At 37.6% G+C, this 27,268-nt stretch overlaps 2 protein-coding genes across 6 annotated transcripts; one reads left to right on the top strand and one right to left on the bottom strand.

Annotated features, from left to right (window-relative positions):
- Positions 1-1,503: 1,503 nt before the first annotated feature.
- Positions 1,504-6,361, top strand: LOC103709222. 5 transcript variants are annotated; one of them, XM_026805466.2, is made up of 8 exons: positions 1,505-1,870; positions 1,988-2,083; positions 2,202-2,242; positions 2,396-2,513; positions 2,938-3,018; positions 4,785-4,985; positions 5,330-5,465; positions 6,078-6,361. In XM_026805466.2, exons 1-6 carry the CDS (start codon positions 1,667-1,669, stop codon positions 4,839-4,841), a joined length of 597 nt encoding a protein of 198 aa, XP_026661267.1. In that variant the 5' UTR covers positions 1,505-1,666; the 3' UTR covers positions 4,842-4,985; positions 5,330-5,465; positions 6,078-6,361. The 5 variants fall into 5 exon arrangements, with proteins under 5 accessions (XP_008792684.1, XP_026661267.1, XP_008792683.1 ...); XM_008794461.4 differs by having other exon boundaries at positions 5,330-6,361; XM_008794460.4 differs by lacking the exon at positions 5,330-5,465 and having other exon boundaries at positions 6,124-6,359.
- A 1,275-nt stretch (positions 6,362-7,636) lies between these two features.
- Positions 7,637-27,031, bottom strand: LOC103709223 (mitogen-activated protein kinase kinase kinase 5). Its single transcript, XM_008794463.4, has 11 exons — positions 26,128-27,031; positions 22,748-23,380; positions 22,580-22,667; positions 21,926-21,988; positions 21,665-21,828; positions 16,641-16,716; positions 13,023-13,082; positions 12,050-12,169; positions 8,587-8,793; positions 8,427-8,503; positions 7,637-8,335 (listed from the first exon to the last, which is right to left on the bottom strand). Exons 1-11 carry the CDS (start codon positions 26,667-26,669, stop codon positions 8,128-8,130), a joined length of 2,238 nt encoding a protein of 745 aa, XP_008792685.1. The 5' UTR covers positions 26,670-27,031; the 3' UTR covers positions 7,637-8,127.
- Positions 27,032-27,268: the final 237 nt, after the last annotated feature.

Genomic DNA, 27,268 nt, shown 5'->3' with positions numbered 1-27,268 from the left:
GTGATCTGTGAGGCCTCTCCGACAGCCCATATCTCAGCAAGGAGGGGCTCTTTGCCAGGAGGGCCCTTGCAAAACAGCAGAATCATCAGACATGATCACAAAACTAGCTCCAGCAGTGGATTAATGAGGGTCAAAAGACACATTACTGTTAATCTTCACCGACTAGAGGTGGAAACCAATGCACCGAGGTTTTGTCTGCCTTTCAGTTGGTGATCTGACATCCTGCTTCATGTAGTCACTAGCTAAAGCCGTAACTTTTTGAATAACTAACTGCATGAGGAGAAGCCTTCCTGCGTGTGAAAAGCAAGAGTTCCTGTGTTTCCATCTTTGCCACAGTGTATTGGAAAGAACTGATAAAAAAAATCAGGTCTGTTAGTATAACATCTGCCAATAGCCAATCATCATTTAGCCATTCCTCTAGAAATGGGAAGTAAGCCTCCACTTTATCATTTGGCTCCTGGCAAATCTTTTAGCATGATAGCACTCAAAAAACAAGTGGTTATTAGTCTCAGAAACCAATTTACATACAGGGCAAAGAACATTATATATATATATATATATATATATATATATATATTAGTAAGAAGCCTACCCCATGGTAATCTCCATGTGAAAGTTGTCACTATAGGTGCTACCTGAATTTCCCAGACAACTTGGCAAGAATCATACCCTGCATTTACAGGTCCTCTCAAAGGTCCTAAGAACAGACTTAGCAGAATCTGTACCATAAGTATCCCATTTCCACACCCATTTATCTGCAGCACCATATCTAGACACAGGAATGGCTTGAACATATTCAGTAAACTGAGATCCAAAAAGATCGGTCATTAAGTTTCTATTCGAAGCTTCATTATCTACTAGAAATATAGGCAATCTAATCATAATTCTTTTTTAATACAACGGTGACTCACACTAAACAAGTGTGAGTATACTCAGCAAAACTCTTCTGAATGATGTGCAGCATAGAAAACAACCCAGTCGACGACGCTATTCCACCATTCTTCGGTGCCAATGATACACCTTGGAAGATAGATAAATAAGGGATTTTTGCGTATCGATTTTCTAATTCGTAAGATAATCATAATGATAGAAAAACGTAGCACGATTTTGACAAACTAGAGAAATTTTAGTATAATGAAGCAGGTCTCTATTCCTTCTGCTTTGTATAGCATTCTTGCTAGTGATGTAGCTGGCTGTGCTAATGTAAGATCAGTGTGAGCAGCCGATGTATCAAAAAAAAAAAAAAAGAAGCAACAATATCAAAAGCTTCTCGAATACTCATTCCCGCAAAGTTCTAACATTACTCATAGAAATCACTATGAAACCCACCAGGACCAGGTGTCTTATTTGGATCTCCAATCATGAGGATATTACTAATGAGTTTGTTAGCGTTATAATAAATCTTTCATAATCTTTTGTCCGCAAATATGAGTTTCCAGCTTTGCCCTTTTTCGCTGCAAAGAGTCAAATATCTCACGCGTTGCTTCGGGGGCGGGCCAAGTATATCCCATTTCGCGCAACCGCCCGTTATATGCTTCTCCTCCCCAACTCCCCATCACAAGACGAACACTCGAGGGGGGAACCAAGAAAGATAAAAGAGAGTCCTGGTTCTAGCCTTCGAAGCCCCGAGCTGAAACCCTAAAGGAGAGCGAGCTAGCCCCCTCCGATGGCGAGAGACGTGGAGGCCGGCGAGGCCTCCCGGCGGGCGCCGGCACAGCCGCCGGACGTCCCTTCCGTCCGGATCCGGTCGCGGCCGGACCCCTTGCTGATCGTCTGCCGGTGCTTCAGCTTCCTCACTGCCGTCATCGCCGTCCTCTGCGTCGTCGTCAACGTCCTCTCCGCCGTCCAGTCGTTCAAGAACGGATCCGATGTAAGCGCCGCCCACCCTAACAAACCCTACATCGTTCCTTCCTTCCTTCTTCTTCTTCTTCTCCAAATCTCACTACTTCTGTCGTTTCTTTTGTTTTTGGGGAAAAAAAATTGGAAGATTTTTGGTGGGATATTCCGCTGCTACGCGGTCCTAATCGCCCTCTTTGTAGCCGTTGCCGAGACCGAGTGGAGTTTTATAATGAAATTCTGGCGGGTCAGTTTCGATCTTTCATCCTCGTTTTTTATTTAGCTATTTTAAATTCGACATAACTTCAATTTTTAATGAATTTTTGGTCTATTAATTAATTAATATTTTTCCTTAATAAATGCAGATATTTGAGTACTGGGCTGGAAGGGGTATGCTGCAGATCTTGTAAGTATTTGTCCGCTATGCTTGAAATTTCTCGCTTGTCTTCCTTCTTTCCTTTAGGAGAAAATTTGCTCTTTTGGCTAATTTATGAGGAATCAGGGAAGAGAGAGAGAGAGCTATCTGAAGTGTAAAATGTTAATTTTTTTTGCACTACAGTGTTGCCGTGATGACGAGAGCTTTCCCAGATGTCAGCGGGCGGCGGAAAGATCTGATTTTGCTTCAGGAGATTGCAAGTTACCTTCTTATGGCATGTGGTTTGACATACGTGATCTCGGTAACTATTTCAAATAAATGCTTTGATTGTTCATTTTTTGCACAGAATTACGTAGGAGAAGGCCTCAGAGGCCCGTGCTGCGCCTAGACAAGTGGTGTCTAGCATGGTCTAACTTGTTTTCAGAATCTAAAAATGCAGTGCCATGTAAATTTTAGTTCTTTGGTTTAAAGTATCGTCAAAATTAAATATATATGGACTAACTTTTATGTGATATACTGGGTAATTAGCAACTTGAGACGAGAGATGATGCATTTGAATTTTACTCTTTCAATCATGTCATGGTGCGTTAGATGTTTATGCTTGTTAATTATATTGCACCATTTGGAAGACCCCCCAAAACAACTACTACTAAGCATAAAAAAGGGGGAAAAAGCTACATCATGTTTTAATGTTCTGTATATTTATTAATGCCACAATCATTCAGGGTGTACTATGCATTGGTTTCCTGAAGCGTGCACACCAGAAGAAGGAAATAACACAAGAGCAAGCTGTTAGAGATCTAGAGGTAAGGTGTAAGCAATTAGTTCATCGGCTTCAAAAGCCATTCAACTGTGAAGGCTGCAGTGGATGTTAAATTTTAAATAATAGCTATAAGTTTGTTTCCTGCTCAGTTCAGTTTGTTTGTAATATTCAGTGATCTTGATTCTGTGGTTTTCTCAGGCTCGAATTCTACATATAAGAACATTGGCTCAAATCAATCAAATTTCATAATTAGTGATTTGCAGTGTACTAATGTGACAAATGAGACAATTCAACTCTTTAACACATTCTTCAACCTTCTCTTTCTCATTCTCCACATTACAGAAGTGGAACATTCACCATACATGGCTTTCCACATGACTCCTAATCTTCATACCCTATGGCTTAGTCCAGTACCAGTTCAGCCTCCACCTTCTATGTTCTAAGTACACCTTAAAAGAAGTGAATGATCCATATGTTCTCCTTCCCAGAAAAGTCGTTACCATAATCTTACGATGCATAATCCAGATTATATGACCTAGATCGAAATGACCTCCATGATCTGCATTAGATCCTTGGATTGTCAAGGCATTGTTATCATGCCTGTTGTTATTTGTTTGATCCCCTTCTTGCGGTTAGCCTCTTTGTATCTCTGGATCTTGTATCCTCTCGTACTTCTGATGGTTGGAGGAACACTGCAGTACTGGAGGATGGGTAGCCTCAGAAATTGTACATACAAAACACAACAAAGAGTTTGACAGTATTGTAAGACATTAAATGTTATGATGGCTACTGTTTTGATTTCAGCATTTTTTTGCTGCATCATTCTATGGAAGTTGTTTATGAGATACAAGTCATGCCACAATGAACACGAGTTGTGTAGTCAATTTGAATACTTTCTCCATACTAGTCTATATATTCAAATTCATGTACTTTATACTATTAGGAGAACAGAGTGATCTTTCTTTTCTTGTGAATTCAACCATCCTATTCCGCCATATAGTTATCAGGGGTGCACACGCCATAACCAGCCATCACCAACCTGAGAAAAAGCATTCAAATGCATGCCTTCAATGCCAAATTTTCAGATAGATGGAATGCCACAGTAAGCTATTTTTTGGTGATGACAATCATGATACCTTTATTGCTGCGAATATGTAACTTGAAATTGTAGCAATTATCAAAGTATCATGTACCTGGCCAAAATCCTTTATTCTTTTGAGATGTTTGGAATCCTTGTTTTCTTCTAATGCCTCTGGTTGTTTGGCTATTACAATATTATTCCAGCTCCTATAGGTTGACTGCTTTAAGTCATGATCATGATAAGTGTGTTTTGCATCAATCAATTCATCTTCTTTCCTAGCTTTTAAGTGTGAGTTAATGCTAATATATATTTGCCATGGGATTATATTTATTTGACACTAGAGTGTGGGCGCGTCTTTTTAAAGAATAAAATAATAATGCGAGTGGAAGGGTTGGAACCTTTGACCTTAGGTGAATAGTCAAAATGCAGATATCATGATACACCTCAGACACAGGCTCACCAGCATAGTTAGCATTATATATTAGAATATATTTTATGCATGTATGTATTAGTACTAGTACTGCTGTTTTTAACTTCAGTTGCCTGTTCTTGCTTGACTTTGTCATCTTCTGTTCCATTGTCTGCAAACTGAACGAAACAGTTGCATAAGAAATTAAGAAGTAAACTCAACCACAATGCGAGAATGTTTTGTAGATTTGTCATTGCAGTACTTCCTGTTCCTTGTAACTATTTCTCTGTACTTTTAACTTCAAGTTCTGCTGATGCAGGAATTGGAACGGCGTAGGGAAGAGCTTGAGGCATTGTTAGTTGTGGACAGGGCCTGAGACTGCAAGTAATTTTTGTTAGATTTAACTTTGTGCAGAATCTGAACAATGAACGTGGTCCACCGATTCCAAGTTAACATACCTATTGTGTTGGTTGATTGATGATCATATTCAGGAATTGATATCACTTGAACTCTGCTTCATGTAAGTTGTTTGAATAATTTCTGCAAGTTGAAATTAATCATTGAAGGGGAGTAATTTCACTTATTTCTCAATTATATTGGGGGTGGGGGTGGGGGGGATGCAATTTCACCTACTTTCTGGAGTAAGACATTTTGATAAGTACTCTGCGCTACTTCCAGTTTCCAGCTTGGCATCGTATACTTGTAACTTTTTATGATGTTTGATTTCTACTTGATTATTTCTCAAAGATTCTATATTTCCAGCCTTTTTGAACTAGAATCATTTAAGTACTACTTCTGCTCTTGTTTGGATTAGTTTGTCCCTGCCCATTAGGTCATTACCCTTTCTTTTTTGCAAAATGACAGTGGGATGTAGGGAAAAATACATTGCAAATGGGAGAAACAGGTAACTATGCGGAGAAGAAGTGGAAACAAAAGGAAATTGCTGGATCCAGTCAAAAATTTAGCACCAGTAGTTTGCTTCTTCTGCAACATGTTTCCCGTGTAGTTTCCTTCTTTGTCTATTCTAGTTGGTTTCTATTTTTAATTGGAGCTGAATAGAATTGCATCCCGCGCATGATATCCTGTAATCAAATGGACTTTTCTAGATGAAAGACGCATTGATCGTGTTTTAAATTTTCATACTAGTAAGATCTCTTTGTATGGGTTGATGTCCTAATTGAGTTAGGTGGTGAAGTGATCGGTGCCTCTTAGTTTTTTCCCTTTTACTGTGATTGGCAGATATAAAACTTTTGCTATTATCCTGAACTAGTTGGAATCGCTTTAAGAAGGTTGTGTGAAAAGGTTACTTCTAAAATTTCTATTGGTCCGATCCAGTATGACCCAGAAAGTTCCAAAATCATCTGACTTTTAGAGGACTAGTAGCATGCACCATGTTTTTCTACTGGAAATGGTTGTACTCTTTTAAGATTTGTTGATGTGCCACATTTTTCTTGTGAAATGATATTATTACTGCTAACTTGTAACATTAGGCTGCCCAAAGTTGCTTCATTTCTATTTCTTTGATATCAATAATGTTGTTATGTTTTGGTTTGCCTCTGTGCAAGTAGTTCTTTTTCTGATAATATGTGTTCACTGGTTGTTCCATTTACAGATATTTTTCTGGATCGTCAGTGATACCATGATTTGATGCTGTGCAGCTGCAGATGTTTTTGTGTGCTAAGAGTGGTGCCATGGATTTTCATGAGCTGATCGTGTTCCATTTAGTAGTTGTCTTTTAATTCTTTTGTGGAGAACTCAGTTAATTACGTCACTAAGGAGTTGTACCCTTGAAGTGGGAGCCTATAGCTAATGAAATGTTGTTTCCTTCCTGACCCATTTTATTGTATCTATTGATTCGTTCTTTGATTTACCTGCGTTGGCTTATGTGATAATTCATACATGTTTCGTCGCATTATGGACCCGTGCATTCTGCATATTGTTTGCTCTGCATGCGCACGTGTTCTGTCAGCTGTTTTAAGCTCTGAGATACAGGTGGTGCTTTGCAATGTTCAAGCGTGTCTGCTAGTGCTGCTTGCATGTTGAATGAGCTTATAATGGGCTTGGGATGTTGACCAGATCCATAATTTTGCTCATGGAAATGTTGATTTTTGTCAAATTCTGGGGTAATGCATGATTATCTTTGCTGCTAGAGAGGTGTAGGGAACAAGATAGGTGTCAATATAGAAGATGTGACAGATATGCTCACTTTATGGATTGGTTTGATGATGTATGCCAATTATCTGATTCCAACATGCATGTTGCATACATTTGGGCACTTGTCAAGGGCTTTAGTGTATGTCTCGAAGATGTTATTTGAGTAAAATTTTTCTTCCCTGTGTGATACCAAGCATCTCCAGTATTATATCAGCTAGATGCTAGTCTTGATATGTTGACATCCGATTCTGTTATCATTATTGATGGGGTTGGATTAAAAATTAATTTTGCAAACTACTTCTTGTTTTTCTTGCACCAGTTGAATGAAAATGACTTTTCTGTCCATGTAAGCATGCTGTGATTCTTTGATTATAATTTACAAAGAATTGATTCAGATTTCAGGACAGCGGAGGGAGTTCCTTATTCTTTTGCATGCGTCGTTGTTACCCGAAGGCTGGGCTTCAGCAGACGATTCCCATTGCTTGCATCCGATATACAGGGTTTCTCCTTATTTAATAATAAAGACCATCTTGTAGACACATATCCTTGTGGAGCAAATATTTTTTATGAAAATATAAGCACATCCAACGGTTGCGGAAACTAAAGGCGGTAGTCCTACCAACCCGATGTAATTTATCGGACCAACTACACCAGTTTTGAGGCTCTGTGATCTGTATGACGGAGAAATATCTGAAAGTCTCATGCTCAGTTCACTCTTAAGAAATATCCTGCCTGCTGATGCTGGGGGTGCAGAATTGACGCAAGGCACACCAGGCCTTCAAAATATACGTGCCGTCTGATCTGTCTTGTATGAATCATTCTCTCATAGCAACCTGTTTCATTCTAACAGCAAAACCTTCCTCCTTATATGTTGCAGAAATTCTGTTTATGTTATGTTCAATGCAGTCTTGAAATCACCTCTGTAATTTCCTCAAAGAGAGCAATTTATGGTGCACTAAAAGTATATTCCCTTGCAATGCAAAATATAAGAGTTTCATGTAAACCTACAATTAAATCTGTTTAACTTGTATTGGTGACTCTAGCACCTCAATTTCCTGGAATTAATTAGTGAAATGATAGTTCACAAAGAACATACAGCCAGAGAGCTAAAATTATCTACAACTCAATTTCATTTCTGAAAACTACATCATGCACATCAATGTCTTCCATGAGTCCCTACATACAAACTTCAACCCTGATGAGGTTCTTCGATGCAACAGTAGTGTACAACATACAGCTTCCTATTTACCCCATCCAGTATATAAAGAGTCACCAGATTGAGCAACGCTGCCGGTTCCGGGGATACACAACCTCCTGTACCGTTGTAGTTATATGAACTAGCACTGAAAAGGGAAGAAAAATCAGAGGGCGTGCGGGTATACAACTCAAACTGTACAACTCAGCTCCTAAAGAACTGAATGGCCTGTGTCACGTGTCTGCCAGCCTGCTGAATCTGGATACTGTTCAAATCACTCATTTGATCCCCACGGGAATACAACCAGCCAAAATCAGAAGCTATTCGAAAATTCCTTTCCATGAGGCTTGGGTAATGCATACAGGTGAAAGTTACCATTCAAAACCTTTGTTGTAGAGCCAGGCGGACTTGACCCCATATAATTTGAGTTCGGGGACAAACCAGGCACAATCTCAGGGTTGGAATGAGGAGAGGGACGGGATGCTGCCGATTCAGAAGTTTCAGGATAAGAATTTCCCTCGCTGTTTACAAGAAAACCATATATATATAAGTCTGCATTCGGATGTTCCGACGCAATATCTCCCAATGGTAACATCACTGCTACTAGCTTACCCATTAGATGACTGCTTCCCCTTCACGCATGAGTCACTTTTCGATGTGGTTCTGTCTCTTGAATTGTATCTGGTATCCTGCCAAAGTTGGCGAGAAAAATTTTAATATATTCAGAAGGTTGAATATTTTGTACGACTAAAGAGTAAAAATTGGGACCTACCAATTTAATTCCTGCAAACGCCTGTATGGAACCATGAAGATTGTGATGGTGGGAGTTCCGGATAAAAGGATGTTCAAGCAACTTGTTTGCAGTGGGCCTTTCTGCTGGATTCCTACGAAAGCAAAGCTGAAGAAAGTCCTTGCCCTCAGAGGACAATGTTTCAGGAATAGGTGGGTCTCTATGCAACACCTTGAACATAGCCGCAGCCTGTGGTCATTGTAAGTAGAATAAAGAACTCATAGCATAAGGAAAAATGAAGTGCATCTAAAAAATTAAAAGTAGAGGATAACTGATAAGTATTCCCCTAGTTTTACAGCATAGATATTCAACAGTCGATAAATTTTGACCTAATTTTTGGGAAAGCAAAATTGAGAGAATAAAAAGTATGAAGTTTTGAATAATATATTAGAATCAAAAAAAAAAAACCTAATTATTCAATGGCTGGAGGCGAAGATGGAGGGCGGTATTTCAGCAAGGTGTACCATGTCAAAGATGCTGATTATATCTTTATAATACATGCATACACGATATGATATGAATATTTTGACATGCACGATGAGTAATAATCTTAATGTTTTGGTGTCTTGGGTTGCCTATCATTAGCTCATAGTACCGTACATGGCACAAAGCAGGGCATTATTTATGAAGGCATTGGCACAATACAGTATTTTCCCCCAAGGCATTAAATTAAGAAAATATCAAGAAAGCATATGGTAAGCTCACAAGTTGTTGAGTTTGCTCAAGATATTCCAAGTATCTAAGAAGTATTATAAGGGCCTGTTTGGGCAGCCAAACAGCTTATTCAAGCAAATTTTTTCTCGGAACTCAGAAAATCTGAAGGCACAAAGCTGGAGGATGAAATTGCAAGGGCAGTGGAAATCTACGGGTTCTACAACCCAAAATTTCAGGAGAAAAGGAAAAACCTTTCCAGATGGAACCTCTTTTTTTATTATTACTATTTTTTTTTTGGGTGGTGGGCGGTTGAGGGGAGGGAAGGGGGTGGCTCTACCTTGCAAATACCACCTCCACAAGAAATACTTTATGGATAGGGTGATAGTGTCCAAATAGGTGTGACGTGTTTTGGGTTATACTGACAAGAATGTAAGCCGCCATAAAGCAGCAATTTGAAGCAGGTGTAGGTGTGTCTGCGACAGTAATTAAAGCTCTCAAAATTTTGAGAAGTTTGGATTCTTTTGTATAAAAAGGATGGGTATACTTAGTATTCATTTATTTAGGGCTCCAACTTTAAGAAACATGGCACATAAAACTGCATACAGTGAGAATAAAAGCTCTCCCACTGTATATCAATGCAAGGAGAAAAGCTTGATAAAAGACTGCTGGCACCAGCAAACCAGTGCTAGCACGAGCAAGATTTGAAGTGGGGTTTGAACCTCATGTGGAAGATTCCATTTGTCACAAAGGGTATTATATAAATTTTTTAAACTGCAATTAAGTGTTTGTGAGGTATCCTCGTAAATTGGACCTCCTGCAGAAAGCCAGGATGTTAAAAAAAAAGTTCACATCTGAATTTCTTGATGATTTTCTAAACACAACCATGCTGCAAGAGGCTATAGATTAGGCCCGGGTTGACAAAAATCAACCAGGAAAAGAAGGCAGTATGTGAAAGAAGAACTAAAAAATTTTAATTAACCTCAGAGAGACAACTTGATTACAGCAAATTCCCCTCTTTTATAATTGTGGACTGCATCCCAAAACAACTCCTAGAAGGAAAGGGATCTTCACTATACCTTTGTAGCAAAAGAAAAAGAGCCAAGAGAACTTACCTAAAATAGTAAAATTCATAGCACTAGGAGAGCCAATTCTAATAAGTCTAAAACTTTCCTAATCCAACCTAGACCCAAAGTAGAACATTAGTTATATCCGTATTAAAAATAGGACTCAAAACTGAATATCAGAATAGGCCCCAAAATTAGGTATTCTCAGACAGAATATATTATTCCTTCCCCTATGGGATTTAAACAAAGATCCTTACTAAAAATCAGAAAATAAAAGATTCAATTTTAGACTTTCTTGTTCCCAAATCACCTCCACTTTGCCATCAACACAATCTTCAATTTTGAACATATCATGTGTTCGCCAGCTGGCTATGTCCTAGCCACCTAAAAAGGCCTAGTAAGAAAAAGGCAAGTCATAGATCTTCTTAGACTAATTGAGATTTGTGAACATGTCATTCAACCTGTTGAGTGCCCTGCTGTGGGTGGGAACTTGAGTAATTAAAATTGTAAAACAAAAAGTATATCTAGTTTGGGTTAACATTAGACATATGAAAAGTATTCCATAAGGCTGGCTTGTGCAGAAGAGGATACTTTGCAGATGAAAGTCAGGCTTAAAGTAATGAATATAAAAACTAGAATATCACGATTCTCTATGTAATTGGTCAATTTATGAAGCTTCGACCACTTCATCAACATGACTTCAAGCATCTAATCCAATAAAGTCACTAAGTGCAGGAAATTGCATGTACATAGACAAAGCCCTCAACAAAACCTGTCAACAAGAACTGCATATAATCATAGTAAGAATGTACAGATTTTTTAATAAAAGCAACATTCAGAATAGTTTCTAATTTGACAAAGATTTAGGAAAAAAAACAATGATTTAGCAAAAAGTTGGAAAAAAAAGGATTGCAGAACAAAGAATGGTTTATCAATTTATCATGAGATTTTTTTTGAAACAACTTACCATGAGTTCTTAAATTAATTCCTTTTATTTTCCTATTCAGGAATCATGTTCTATACTCTGTGGTTTGTATACTGGCCTCTTTTGGGTTTGTAAGAAAATTATATTTAATTTTTTTATTTCATTCTTACACATATTTAAATTTTTATTTATTAATATAGCGATCATATGTTTTTATGTTTTATCTGTGTATACCTATAATCATCTAAAACTATTTCGGGAAAGTGTTAAAAACATAAATTTTTAGATATTTCTATAAAATTACAAATTTAATTTATTTTTATTTACAAGTAAGAATAATCAATATATTTATTGTGTAATGCTGACATCATAATTGTTTCAGGTTGACCCCATAGTTGAATCATGGTTCAATCGCTGGTCCAGGTTTTAAAACATTTGTGAAAACAACTCCATGATGCTCGATGATAAAGATGCTAAAGTTGTGCTAAATAAGAAGACAAAATTCATCATGCATTTACACTCAGTTAATTAAGAGATGATCATGAATTCAATCTCGTTCAACAAAGAATTGTTGCACCATAACATTACAAGAGACTCATATCCAATGCTGAGCATTCACTGCAGTATAGAAACTTAAAGTACCTTTCTGTGTGCGTACTTGTGTCCACTAACATATACATAGAAGTGTATGGTGTACAGTTATACACACATATCTAAGTGGATAACCTGAATAACATTTGCAACTGAAAGCAGACAAAATACATTGCATATAACTAGCAGCTAACACCATCAAAGGACTTACCCCTTCAAGACCACTCCAAGGATGTTTCCCTGTATACATCTCAATAATTGTACAACCCAAACTCCATATGTCAACAGAAAGATCATAACCAATATCTTTATTCAATGTAGCCTGCACCACCTGCAATAGATGAAAGATTGAGTGATTATTCTAGAGATATAGAGACAATGTTTTAATATAAAGGGAGGAGCCAGCACCTTCAACTTGAAATATTAAGAGGAATAAAAGAAGAGTTCAAGGTTTTAACCACAAAACTCCACAATTTAAAATTACAATAAACCCATTAATTGAGACAAAAGAAATAAATAAAGGAACAAGCGAACAAAAGAAAAGAAAATTTGCAGACAGCAAAGATAATGTGATAAAAAAATACCAAAATAACTTTGTAGAAACTATTTTAGGCTTCATTTTACTGAATTTAGAATCCAAACTCTATAAGAGGTTAAGTGGATGTCACTGCTGGCTTCTCCAAAAAAACCTTCAATACAACCTCCATCCATGGTAATTAAGATTTTCCCTCCTCTTTCTTAATCATTAAGCAAAAATTTCAACATCTCTTCTAAGTTACACATGCCCATAACCAATATAGTTTTTTCACCACCTTGTCTTGAGTCGATCTGAACTACTAAATTACTCCAAAACTAGGTATTGGTCTAGAAGGCATTTCCATGAAAAGGTCTTTTGAGATAATTTTTCTTGTTATAAGTTCTAGCTTAAAATATGCCTAACATGATAAGGAAGCTTAATGAGTCGATAGAAATATGAAGTTCTAGTATTCATGCCATATAGCTTGTTAAATAATAAAGAAGATATGCATTAGTAACAGCGAACTGTACTACAATAAAGTAAATCAATGTATTGCAGTACAGCAAATCACATGAGGATCTTCAAAAATAGAAACCTGGTGCTTTTCTTGTCAAGGTAATCACTACCAATAGAAGATGATATTATACTAGGAATGATTGAGAAATACCTCTGGAGCCATCCAATACGGTGTTCCCTTAAGTGAAAGTACTGCTGTTGCTCCACTCAACTGATCAATAATAGAAGTGAATCAACAAAGTGCTGGACATAATAGCATACTTAAACAAAACTGCTAGTGAAAAATGCAGAAAATTAAATACATGATCAAAGTGGGAACATATGCTTCTAAAGGACAAGTATAAAGATTTAAAATAAAGAATATAGGGAGCAAATGGACGCTAACGGACTAAGATGGTATCAATAACATAGCACAGAACAAACAAAAGGAACTCCAAACCATAATGTACACTAGACACGAACAAACACAAATCTTGCAAATCCATAAAGTCAGCTCATCAAAAATGTCATGTCCTGTCATACGGAATGAAGGAACAACCATGTGCATTTGAAATCTTGCCAACCTAGCTAGTGATTGCACAGGGATGTTGACATGTTTAACTAAAGAAGGTCGGCACCTATGGGGATTTGGGACCAATACAATAAAATATAACTCAAGCCAAACTGAATCAGTGACGCAAACTTCTTCATAGATGTGTAGACTGAATTTCACATCAATGAACTGATCCAGGCCATTCTTATCCTTCCAACTTAGGTATACAAACTTCTCTTAATAGCAATAAAAAATAGGGACTTCATAGTTACTAGACAAGTCCGACATAATGACGGAAACTTGACATGTAAAATTCAGGTATAGAAAGTGTGATGTCACGAAGAATGCAATATGCATGAGAATATATTTACCTACCAGAGACTTACGTTTAACTCTTATTGAGGAATACTTAGATTTCATAATGAAAAGAGAAAAGCATCGGTCCCCTACTTAAAGATTAAATATTTCATTTCTGACACCTTTCTCCATTCTAAAAGTTGCCATAGAAAAAGAAATGTACTCATTTTGGTTTGGCCATCATATACATTTCAATCACCTTTATAGAACAGAAGGTCGGTACCTTTAAGGGTAGTTTTAGTAGTTTAGGTATGTTTTTACATTATTTTTTTGATGACAGAAATTTTCTTCTTAGTCTACTTTCTTTCCGTGTCTAGAAACACCATAGAGGGTTCCTTTTAGCTTACATTCAATGGTTTGAGCAAGTGATTGTAAACCTGCCTGGCCCATCATCCAGAAGTCTACAGCGTTGCGTCAATCCCAAACTAGAAATCCCAAAAATCTGCGCAACCCATTGACCTAGGCAGTCCAATCACTCAACACAAACAGGTTGACCCAGTTTCAAGCTATCCAGAACAACTATTTTGAAGGTGTTGAGAAAAAATATAAAAAAAAGAAAATTTGTTTTACTACTTAATCTTTAAGATGAGGTTGGTCCCAAATCTCGTAAAAAATTTGCCATTTCAAGTTCCCGACCCTCTTCATCACCTTGCCATCCCAAGTTACTTATAGATATATTAGGTAAGAAAAATAAAATGCACCTCTTTGTTTTTTTTTTGTGCAAAAATAAGATGTAAGATTTACTATTCTTGTAGTATAATAGTTACATTTTATATAAATCAATTGTTATAACTTTAATCCATGTTTACTCACATTTTTAAAATTTTAAAATTTGACACTATTTTAAATATTTATTTATTTTACTTCTTTATGATGTCATTAATCAACGAGTCCACCCACGCTCGACCCATTATTGAGCTGCTGAACCATGAACGAACACCGAAAGGGGTCATCGTTTGAATCGCGTTTCAAAATATTGATTAAATTCGCTCAAATTGGGCAACCAAAAAGTTTATGTTTCCTCTCTAGTCTCTGCCACCAATCTTCAAGGTTTCACTCCAAGCCCTTCTCTTGCCTAAAATAGCATTACTTAAGAATTTGGCACCTTCTCACAAAGGTCAGCCCCAGATAGAGAGCTGTCTAAGAAGTTCTCAAACATAAAACATAAATGGACCATATTTTGATCTAGAAAGTTAAAAATCCAAAATAGAGTGAGATCAGTCTTTTCATGTTCAGGTTTAAAGTTAAGCTATCTAGAAAAAAGGTCGTTGGTAGAAGTTCAGAATTAAATACAGGCCATGCAAACAACTATAAAGCCAACATCCTTGCCAACAAACTTTTGTCCATGGAACAAGTGGGCTATTGCACATACCCTTTGAATTGTCCTTCAAATTATCGTCCCTTGTTTTTTGACCAATAGAAGGTAACACCCACATGAATTTTGACTGATGGATAGTTTTCTTACCAATTAAAAAATTCTGCTTAATAGGAAAGCATTTTTCACAAAACCCTTGAGGGATCTTTGAATCAGTGAATAAACCTTCACATTTTTATAAACGTAATCAAGAAGTGCAACCAAATGCATAAATTCCAACACTGTTAATTAATTATGCTCCAACCATCAAAAGCTTAAACAAATAGATAACTACACAGAAATTCATTTTCTTGCAACTAATAATGTTCAGGCTAAGGAAATGTACATGAATACTAGCTTACATTTTTCTCATTTTGCAACAAATTTATCTCACTTGTCTTCACGATAAAAAATTTGACAAATTTTAAAACCTTTAAATACCATCGTATCAATGACAATAAAAATGAAGTTACAGGAGAGTCTTAAAAACCAGCCCACATGGCCACCTAGGCAGCCACTAAAAGGTCAGGATGCCGAGCCACTTGCCTTATGTTCTGGACTACATATATCTTATCTGGGCCTTGAACTCTAGGACCCCAACTAGTACCTACGCATTGGGCAGCCCTTGGCAACCCATCTACATTCCCTCCAAACATTTGGCGTCCTCCACAAAAGCATCCATAAACGCATGCATAAGTCAATCAATTAGACAAGCACATAATACAATCACCATAATCTTTCCTTTTATGTTTAAATGATGGTAAAAAAAAAATTTTTTTTTTTTGAGAGAGAACATGGTTTGCAGTATCAGATTGCACCAATCCATACAGGGTATGCCGACTCATACAAACACCAAACTGATACTCAGACACCTCCCATACCGAGTGACAGTATCAAAAATCGGACCATACGAACACTGCACCAATTGGGTAGGAGTATGGGTATCGAAACCATTACTGCTGATATTGAGAGAAAGGGAGGCTCCCCCACACATACTATAATTACCTACATCCAGGTAGTTGGGATGCACCACCCAAGATTTGAACCCAGAACCCCCAACTGTGATGCAGAGAGGTACAATCATTGGGACAAGTCCCGGTTCATTTCAAATTTTGCAATAACTGTTTGGGGTTAAGGTGCTAGAAAAAAGTAGCAGGGAAAAAGATCAAAATTAAGTATCAGATTTACATGATACTAGTTTTGAGAACCAAACTCTGTCTCAAAGAAAGCATCCATATCTATGCCCCTATCCATGGATAGATATATTAAATGATACATAAATATGCATTACAACACAAATTACCACCATGTTTTCCTTCTAGTATGATTTATGAATGGGGATCGACACACTATTTACTGTAAGGTAATTCAATGAGTAATGGAACAAAATGTATGCCCAGGAAATATACATTATAATAGGAAACAAACTAAAGGATATATATATATATATAGATATAGAGAGAGAGAGAGAGTTCATGATGTACGAGTGCAATTGTGCCTTTTTAAAATCAAATAGTCACACTCACATGTTTTGCCATCCCAAAATCAGCAAGCTTAACAACACCTTTCGCATCTACAAGCAAATTTGCACCTTTGATATCCCTGCAATAGTCAGTCAATAATTTATGATGCCAAAATTCACCTCTAAATTAAAAAATTAATATAAAAGCTCCAATTTTTCAATGCAAATATAATTGTTGAAAAGAAAGTTTATGATTTCAATGGATAAGCGGTATCATATCAAACAAGCAAAAAATGGGGATTGACAAAAATATGTAGATGAATTCATGAAAGAACAAATAGTAACAAAGCACCAAATATAGCTAAGATTTTTTTTTTTTTGCAGGTCAATGTGGAAGAAATCAAGACCAATTATAATTAGCCATGTTCACCAGGGCAATATTTGCATGATCTCAGGCAATGATGACAAGATAATCATGGAAAAACATGTGCATTGTAAGATGCTCAAATCCAACAATATTGCACACTGGACAAAAATCACCATGCACATGCATAAGGAGGCCATACTCAGCACAAAACCCTCCAAATAAGTGCAGAATCACAGATTAACTTATCAGAAATAAAGTGATGCAGAGGCATTGAATAGATTATCAATATTTCCCTTATCAATACACAATTTTTTCATATTACAGCCAACATATTCCAGCACACAAACCACTGGCATGAAAATGCATGGAACTAAGAACCGAAGTTTTTGATGACTTGTTTGATCTTAAAGTCCAATGTAAGGTTACAGAAGTTGCAAGAGATTCACAATTTTGTCAAGGAGCTGAATGTGCCCACCCACTATCAGGATGCACCGACCTGCTAGTGCACATAACATGATCCCTCAAGCCACCACTGCCTAAACCTAATGGTAAAATCTTAAGGAAGCTGAGCTCATAACCCCCTCTACAACAAGCTTTGACCAGCCACCCACCCATAACTACTCATCACGGATGCTCACTCCTGTAGGGATGGTAAACATCCAGGTTTAGGTCAAACAAGAGCTTGTAATCACAGTTTTCTGCTAGCTCTGATCTCGATCAAGGCCCAATTTCAAACAAACATTATATGTTGAAATCAAAGCGATTTTTAATTTGGTCAGTCCAGACATGACTCCATTTGATTGAATTTTAACCTAAGCATCATACGATGTTAAGAAAGGACTAAAAAGATATAAATATGGCATGCTTTCAACTAGTCAACGCAGAACTGAAAGGTTTTGACCCAAATCTAAAGCCCTACAGTAAGAACTTGTCCAAATTTATGGAACCACACAAAACCTGGTTTTAACCCAGTTTTACAGCTTTATAGTAAGAATCAGAATTTTCTGATCATACATATCTGGAAACAGCCTGATTTTGACCTGATTTTGGAGACCTATAGTGAAGACCCCGAATATTTGAATTCACATAACTGGATCCAAACAGTTTCTAGATTCAAACAATTGTTTCTTCTGGAATTGTTTTCTGGATAATTTCTTTATTGTCTGGACCTATTTTTCATTGGAGATCAATCAATGCCAGTAGGATGAAATTTTGCCTCTCCTTTCTCACCAATCATTTCCCTCTCTTTACAGCATCAGCTGGGGATCAAATTATATGCTTCGGCCTGATTTGCTCCAACATCAAGCCTAATCCTAGAAATACATATTCAAGCCGCATCTGAGCATCATCAAACATTGAATTTGAAGTCAAGTTGGGTATAAGTCAGACTTAAGCAACTCAGGCTAGCTAGGAGTAACAAACCAACCTTTGGATAATTCAGTCCAAGCCTAGTTTGTTACCATTCCTTGATGCAGGTCACAATGGTAAGCAAGATCAACAACCTAAGAACAACCTTGAATTTGATTCTCAAATTCAGAAGATGAAATCAGATTTGGAAGTTTCATTTGATCTTCTATCTTGAAGATTTTAGCATGCTGATCAATAATTCAAGTGACATAAACCATTTATAACATATCAAATCTATGCACCATAGTAATTTCAAGAAAATGCTCACTTTCAATGACTACTGTTATTACAAAAACAAAACTTACACCTCTCTTAGGTTTTGAAATTGCTCTCAGAAATTACATCAGCACACATATAGCAGTAATATGATAAACTAGAAAGAAAATAAGATCCTAATCAAGAGTATTTGACCTTAGTCACTAGACTTGATCTAACTTCGAAATAATGCAATTTCAAAACTTCTTGAACCAAAGATATTCCCAAAATTACAAACCTATGATTCCTGTCAAACCTTGTTTTAGATGATGCAAAACTACTTCGAAACAAAGTCCTATAACCATTACCACAACCATCCAACCTAATCCTAACTATAAGTTTAGCTTTTTGTACCCTCACTCGTCAAGCAGTCCTATTTAGGACCATCTCTGATGTATTTCAAGTTTTTCTGTAGCTTTTCTCACAAGTTACAATATCCATCCATGTTACCTAAGGTCTTCCCCTCCTTCCTTTGAATTTTTCAACATAAATTAAAATAACTCTCTTTATTGGAGCCCCCTTAGAATCTTAGATCTTCATTATACATGCCCGTACCATCTCAATGAACTTTGAAAACCACCCTAATGACAAAAAAAATAAATGCATTTTATACCTAAATTAGGACATTTAAACACTACTTCCTTTTAAATCAGACTCCAAAGCAATCATTATCAGAAAAAAACAAAACTCTGAAATGCATTTAAACTCCGAAACTCGGCTTCTGTAGAGCCATATTAATTTTGGCTTTCAGCAATGTTGAAAAATCTGTGGCTTTCCAATTTTATGGAAAATATATTTTAAAAAAAATGCCAACTAGAATGAGGAAATAAATTAAACAACAAAGAAAACAAATTAAGATGAGTAAATACATGAAACATCATTTTAGAGTACATGCATTATTTCAAGTTGATGGATATATTGTTTGGTGAATTTCACACTAAGATGGTCACAAAACATCTGAAAAAAAAAAAAAAACTAGAAGTAGCCAACTATGTCAAAACATTAGTTTCCTCTAAATCCCTTCAGAACATACTGATGGAACACTTCTAAATCTTCTCATACCGGCAAAATCTAAGTGGAATGTAAAGAAAAGTGTATTCATGACAGAAAGAAAAGAAGAAATGGAAAAAAGGGCAAAAATCAATCACAATGAAGTTGGCCCAATAAGTAAGGGAGTGTTTCGTATCACATTCAGTTTTCAATTTCTTAAAAAACTAAAACATGTTTCCATTTCTTTTCTCAAAACCAAAAATCCAAACTTGCTAGTATGTACTTCACAGTGGTGATGCAGACAAAAGTGGTGGAGATAATGACAGCAGCAGTGGCGGTAGCCAATAACCAATGGCAATGATGGCCAGCGATTGATGGTGGCTGATGGCTGGCAACAATGGTCACCAGCGGTCAACAATTGGTGGCAGTGGGCAGCGGCCAAAAAAAGGGGTCATGGTGGCAATAGCAACGAAGGTGGTGATAGTGGTGATGATCATAGATGGTTTTGGTTTCAAAAACTTTGGAAATCAGATTTTTTTTTTATTGCCCACAATTTTTTTCTAGAAACTAATAAAGTTTTCAAAAAATGAAAAAAGAAACCAATGCAGCACAAGGAAATTATGACCAACTAGACCATGCCAAGCATTGAAAGATCAGTGGATTCACGGGTGAAAACTGTGGATTTAGAGGTTTTTGGCAGATTTTCTTATAAATTTTTAATTAAGGACAGTATTAAATTTTAGTCGCGTTTCCATGTTTGTAATAAAATATTTCTAGTATATTTTCTTATTGTCGAGTTCTATTTCAAGTATAATTCTATATCAAGTTTAATGCCCAAATTAGGGTTAGGGTATCATGTCTTGTAAATATGCATGTAATACATTGTAAAGGACAACCTTTGAGATATTAATTAAATTCTTTCCGAGAGAATTCTTTCACAAAGTGAAGAATTCTTCAATCTAAATTTCTTCTATTTGCATATTGATCTTTGAAGCATAACCACGTCGATCAAATCGCCCCTTCTTCCTTTTTCCTACTGCATCAGAAACCGGGTACCAAACACCATTTCTGCCTTGGATTGTGTTTTTGGAGGAAAAAATTGAAAATTGCAAACTAGAAGTGATGCCAAATAGGGCCTTAGTTTCAGCCAAAACTTCAAAATCCACCCCTTTTAAATTGGCTCTAGGTGAAATCAAAATGTTTTGGCTTTAAAGTTTCAAAAGGAACTTTTAACCCATGATCTAAAGGCCAAATCAATAAAAGAAACACCAAAATGAGGAAAATAAGAGATTTCATATATTTTTTTGTTAGATCTAATATGTTGACAAATAGAAAACTTCAAGTCCAAATGGTCCCTAAGAAAGCAATGAAAAGGACTAGTACATGAACCCATCGATGTACTTTTGAATTACAATGAAAATATGAATACCACCTGCAGTTAGTTCCTAAATGACAAGAAACAAGGTCAATCGGCAATCTACATACACCTCAGCCAATGTAACTCTTAATACCATGCCCAAAAAGACAGTGGAATGAAATTCACTGTTTTTCTTGTCAATATTTGCATGCTAGTTTTTTTGTCAAAACCTGTCACCAAGATGAGAGGGAATATATCTCATGATTCCTTTTAAACTTTTCCAAGTTCAAATTGTCATACCAATAGCTCAATACTTCCTGATTTGTTCTGTTGATAAAATATAATACAACACAACTAACCTAAATGTGTGTTCGACAGATGAAATGTAAAATCTCTTTCACTGTAGATAAATGCCAAGGGCACAGACAATTATTAGTGTTCCATGTATAATGATTCATTAAAGCAAGCAATAAAAGAGTGCTCTAGAAAATCTAGCAGTCACCTATAACAAATAATATAAAGTTCTGCAGAGAATCATAAAATGGAAAGCACACTATAGAGAAAGAGATCCACTTAGATATGCTGCGAAACATTCAAGACATTCTCATTTAGTCGCTTATGTTTAGTCGCTTACGTTGCCCAATGTGAATAGGAGGATATATTTAATGATGCAAACTGATAAAAGCATTGAACTTCTAATGGAGATAAAAACCTGTGCATTATCTTTTTACTATGCAAGTAAGCCAGCCCCTTGAGAATATGACGAGTGAAATTGCGAACCACCGATTCTGTCATAGCTCCACAATGCTGACGAACATACTTATTGATTGAACCAGGATGAACATACTCTAAGTATATGTAAAACCGATCCTCGATCTGCATAAACATAAAAAGTGCATCTATTATTCTTCATTTCATATTTATCAACAGAGCTTTGCATACAGCTGGGAAATTTTCTTTAAAAAAACCTCACAATTTCACTCCCATAATACTGCACGATATTTGGGTGCTTAAATTGACTCAGAAATTTTATTTCCTGCAAAACAGAGAACTAAGACCAATCAGTGGTTTGTAAACCAACACCAGACTAGTGAAATCACTAAAAAAGATGCTGGACAAGATTGATAAACTCGTAAACACAAAAACAGTACAAGCAAGAGAGATGACAACTCATATAAAGTGAGCTAATAAAGAAATCACATGGGTGACATAACAACCTAAAACAAAATCAACATGGCTACAAGATAAGCATGTTGAAGAGAATAACATATCCAAAAACAATCAAGCACATGACTCAGATGGCATAAGTTGATAAATTTGTGCTAGACTGATCACATGCATGAAAGTATGCATGGATACTCAACTAACATAATTCATGCAAACCAGTGCAAAAAGGGAAAGTCTAAAAAGACAAGCGTTACAATTTCAATCTGTTGTTTTTTTTTCCTTTAACCTTTTATCTTCAGAGTTTCATGCTAATCCTACTCAAAAATACTGAACGATTATGATCTTATAGACAATGAACAACAGACAATGTCTTCAGTTGACAAGCGAATGTTTTTTACCCCACACGAGAAAACAAAAATTTTCCTTTCAGAGTATAAATAGGATGATATGAAGATCAAACCTGCTCCAACTGTTTTAAAGATTCAGCAGACTTGGAGTCGTCGGGAATTATATTGACTTCCTTCATTGCACATAAAGCTCCAGTGTGCCTGTTCAAGAAGACCACATTGTTTGTGTTAAAAATAGCAGAAAAGAGAGCCTACAACTCATCAAACATTGTATTACATACCTGTTGGTGGCTTCATACACATTCCCAAATGTACCACTTCCGATAAGTTTGCCTTTCTGCCATTGACCTGTCATTGGTAATACCTCAGTTTTTGCAGCAGTCTGATGACCAAAACTTGATTGTGAAGGAGCTGGAGCTCCTGGAGGGAGAGGCAGTGGGTGGACACTAATATTACTATTGTTTTCATGCCATGTGACAGGATTTTCAGGGAACTTCTTTGAATGCAGCGGTGATGGAGGTGCACTAGGATTTCTTGATCTTAAAACAGGACTTTTTCTTGCTGGGCTATAAAGCGGCGAGCGTTCAGGGCTGCTGATAATTTTCTCAGGTGAAGCTTGGGGTGAAAAAATTGTCATCATATCTTTAGAAGGGACCTCTGGGGATGACCAATGTTGAAAACCCTGAGGAACAATGCCAGACGTGGAAATGTCCGCATGACTCAATCTTCGAGGACTGCGTACAGGACTTGAAAAACCGCTGGTTGGAGCACTTTTAGCAGGTATGTTTAACCTGAAGTTCACATTGTCAAAAGAATTTGGACCCTGGAACACCTTCATATGCTGGCTAAGAGCATATACATTTAATGGTACATCATTGTGCTCCGGACTTTTGCGAGTGGTATGGTTGGCCAACCTATTGCAATGAATAAGGATACATCAACACAATTTTCAGTTACCAATTTACCATACCTTTAGCTTAACCAACAATGCTCATCTTAATGATTATCTAAAGAACATTAAAGAAGATATGGCTACCCTGTGACAACCACATATTTTTACTAAATGCACTCCAGATATCTACAGTTATTAAATTCAAATTACAAACTAATTATCGAATAGCAAAAGTACCATTAACAACATAAACAGACACTGCAAGAAAGAATAATTGCAGAAGAATTTTCCAGAACCAAACTAACTCAACACTGAGAACTGCTTGCAACATTGCATAAACCGCGTGCAAACATGAAACACCAAATGAAAAACACAGATAAAGGAACATTTAGAAAAAAAAAGAAGAAAATCAAAGAGACAGTTTAAACATGTAAATAACAGTAGCGCTACACTAAGAAACACAGTAACAGCTGATGTGTTACCTAATACCAAAAAAAAACACGAGTTAGGACATCAAAACAACTGAGCTCAATTGAATAATTTGGGGCCAAAAAGCATTGCACCATTCCCTTGCAATGTTTTCTGTATATAGGCAAAAATTTTCCACTTGCAGCATCAAAGTTCCCATCACATCATGCAACGGAACTAAAATGCAGCCCATTCATTGTGAAACCACAGTAACATCAGTAACAAGAATATTCTGAAAAAGGCTACTACATGGCAAGTTTACCCACAAAGGCATTGCATCCCTTTCACATCACATTCTCAAAACCTTGATTTCATAACAGCTCTCCATAGTGTCTCCAAACATCCTTCATATTTCCACCCATTTATGCTCATCATGCCCAACCTTCATATCATCAAGCAAAATTTTCTAAAAACATGTACTGAAGTTTTTGGAGATGGATTTCTAAATATTCATTTATAGATTTTTCTATGTCGTCATTCTTTCGGATAATAGGTAAAATACACTTGCTGCAGAAGTTCTCCACAATGGATGGTTGATATTAAAAGGACAAAATTTAGCTAGACTGTTACACAATCTAGGATTAACTTTTTTAATTCAATGTATGATCACATACACCCTTGATAGCAAAATAGTACAGGTAGTTACATAAGAAGTATGAAGAATCAACTGAGCATGCACTTCAAGCTCATGCAGATAGCTTTGTAGATTATTTAAAAAGCCTTTGTAGCAGCAGAGGAGATTTATTCAACTTCCTAAAGTATGTGGCTCAATTGTGAAAACTTATATATATAACCAGTATCCTACAAAATGTCCCCTCCTATCGACTAATCTTCAAGGTTGCATTACACTCCCATCTCTACCACATTGTTAACAACTTAAGACCAGTCAACTTGAAGTTCACGTAATGTCATGTTCCATCTATTACACCACTGTCTAATACTTGGAAGTTCACATAATGTCAAGCTCACAAACTCTGATCGGCGAATTCAAACCAGTAAGAAAAATGAGAACTGGTGCATGAGAAAATGGTATAAGACCACTATCTGATCAGTATCGCCTAAATGAAACAAAAAAGATTGTGCAGATACGAGCAAGATAGGGAGAGAATGTGTACTACAATCCTTGACACGATCAAAGTCTACGTTATCCACAAAGGAGCTGTTACATGTAAAATTCCATAATTACCTAGGTTCCTAGCAGTTTGAGGTGTGGCTTCGGCGCCAAGAGATCATATAGTCCCAATAAACCATTTTAAAACAAATAAAGGAAATAATCTCCTTTCACTCAGTCAGTTTTTATTCCCAAATGAATTAATATTCAAAGAAGAGTCTTGTGCTTTCTTGCAGTTCTTAGATTATTTCACAAATTCATGATAATTTTGGAATCTACTGGTTTCTTGGTGGACCTTGTTCTCTTTATATTTCTTAAACTGCTTTAATTGGGAAGAAGTTGGCCTATTGACAGCTTTTGGTTTCTTCCTTCTTGCCCCTTTCTTTGTTTCGTTGAAACAAAACCTGTTAAGCTCTGCTCATATACGTCACATTATAGTTTTTCTTATAAGGTCCAATAGATCTCTAGAATGACAGGTAGATTGGATTACTAAGTTAAAATTAAAAGGGAAAGATAAAATTAAGGCAGATACCGTTAGGTTTAAGCTGCAAGCCTCTACAAAAATCAAAGGAAGCAGAAGATGGGTCCAATGGAGGAAAACACCAAAATAAAGTCCAACACATATAAGCTGATAAAGTTAAAAAACACAAGTTCTTGGGAAAGGGGAAAAGCATGAAACAATCAAAAAACATGTAGCAAAAAATAATCCAAAAACTCATTTTACAGTAGTCATGTAAAGAGCAAAAATGACTTTTAACACCTGTAACCACTCGACCGACAATAAGGGAGGGAGGGCACCAAAGTAAGAACCAGGAAATCCCTGGTAAGGGAAGTCAAGTAAGGAAATCCCTGCTAAGGAAAGTCTTACAAGGAAATCCCTCCTAAGGGAATAAGGGAAGTCGGTTATTTTCTTATTGTTCAATGGGTAAAGTAAGCTAAACATAGCCCTGCACCCAGGGTGGAAGTACCAATGAATTAGAGTAACATGAAGTACAGTTTTATATATCTCTTCGTTAATCCTATATTCTGACCGAAGTTTCAGCAAAAAACAAATTTCGATTTTTCATCCTGGATTATCAGGGAAAGAGAATTATTCGAATAGAACACAAGATAAACAGTAGGCCTTCCTAAATTTTGCACTTGGTGGTGAAAAGGGAAAAGCAGGAAACATAGGTCATATCGTCAATTACCTCCCAACTGCAGATACCGAAGAAATCCTCTCGCCCATCAGCTCCCTAGGGGGCGAAGAATCCGCAGCAGCGCCATTCGCTTCCTCAGCGTTGGCCCTGCTCGAAGCCCCTTTCGGCGAGGGCAAGGGGCGACCGCCCGGGGACGAAAATTCAAACACCAGCTTCCCTGATTCGGGCAGGGGGAGCGGCTGGGGCAGCAGGAGGGGCGACGAGGACGACCGCGAGGGAAGCCCGCCATCTGTGTTGCTCGGCGAGCGGGAGACCGGGGTCGAGTTAGCGGAGCGGGAGGAGACGGCCGGGCCGCCGTCGACGGCGAGGGCGTCGACGTCGTTGCCGTCGATGTGGCGGAGCTTACGCTGGCGGGTGAGGCGGGGCTGCTGGTGCTGGTGATTTTTCGCGTCCCGGCGGCTAAAAATAGAAGCCGAGTCCCGGCGGGCGCTCCGGTGGGGGGAGACCGGGGTGGAGGAGCAGGAGGAGCGTCTAGGGGAGGACGTTGAGGAGGAGGATGAGGGAGGATTGGGGCTGCTCTTCCACCAAGGCATCGCGGCGGCGCTGCAGGGGGAGGACCATGGTAGGGCGACAGCTAACGCATAGGAAGGAGGAGAAGCCGCGGCCGAAACCCTATCCCGAGTCTTGGAATGGAGATGTGGCCCATGGGATTAAGAAGAGGACGGGCTGAGGATTTGGGAGGAGAAAAGAAGAATAAGAAGACACAGCCCTGGATCGGGCATCAGGTGGGTGGGGGCGAGACGACCCCTCTCTCTTCTCTCCTCTCTCTCTCTCTCTCTCTCTCTCGCTCGTTTTCTCGCCGACGCGGATAGAGGCGTACGGGAGAGCGGGTCCGCTGCACCGCAGGTCAACCGACAGCCGGCTCGCTCACCCTCGATCTCGAGCGTGTGTTTCCTCTCTTTCGACTTTAGACCGCCCACAGCGAGGAATAAGAAATTCTATTATGGGAGCAGCTTCTTGGCTTCTTTCATACCGCGTCGTCGTAGAGATCGGATTCGGTTGTCGGGCCGGTCTGCTGAGTCGGACCGACCCATGCATTCATGTGTTCTCTGTTCAATGGACATACTTTGTTGCAACGAAACACATTGAGGACCGACCGCGCCAGCTTAGCATGCCGGTGAAATTTCTTGGT

This window comes from Phoenix dactylifera, unplaced genomic scaffold, assembly GCF_009389715.1.
Source record: "Phoenix dactylifera cultivar Barhee BC4 unplaced genomic scaffold, palm_55x_up_171113_PBpolish2nd_filt_p 000007F, whole genome shotgun sequence".
In the NCBI taxonomy this organism is placed as follows: Eukaryota; Viridiplantae; Streptophyta; class Magnoliopsida; order Arecales; family Arecaceae; genus Phoenix; species Phoenix dactylifera.
Note: the sequence above shows the minus strand (reverse complement) of the source record. Positions and strands in the feature narration are given on the sequence as shown.

Excerpts from the sequence above, each read along its gene's own strand:
- LOC103709222 (XM_026805466.2), top strand. The coding sequence starts at position 1,667 with ATGGCGAGAGACGTGGAGGCCGGCGAGGCCTCCCGGCGGGCGCCGGCA. Across the intron at positions 2,084-2,201 it reads TTATAATGAAATTCTGGCGG|ATATTTGAGTACTGGGCTGG; the intron begins GTCAGTTTCGAT and ends TAATAAATGCAG. Across the intron at positions 2,243-2,395 it reads AGGGGTATGCTGCAGATCTT|TGTTGCCGTGATGACGAGAG; the intron begins GTAAGTATTTGT and ends TTTGCACTACAG.
- LOC103709223 (XM_008794463.4), bottom strand. The coding sequence starts at position 26,669 with ATGCCTTGGTGGAAGAGCAGCCCCAATCCTCCCTCATCCTCCTCCTCA. Across the intron at positions 12,170-13,022 it reads CGTATTGGATGGCTCCAGAG|GTGGTGCAGGCTACATTGAA; the intron begins GTATTTCTCAAT and ends CATCTATTGCAG. Across the intron at positions 8,336-8,426 it reads GGGAAGCAGTCATCTAATGG|CGAGGGAAATTCTTATCCTG; the intron begins GTAAGCTAGTAG and ends TCTTGTAAACAG.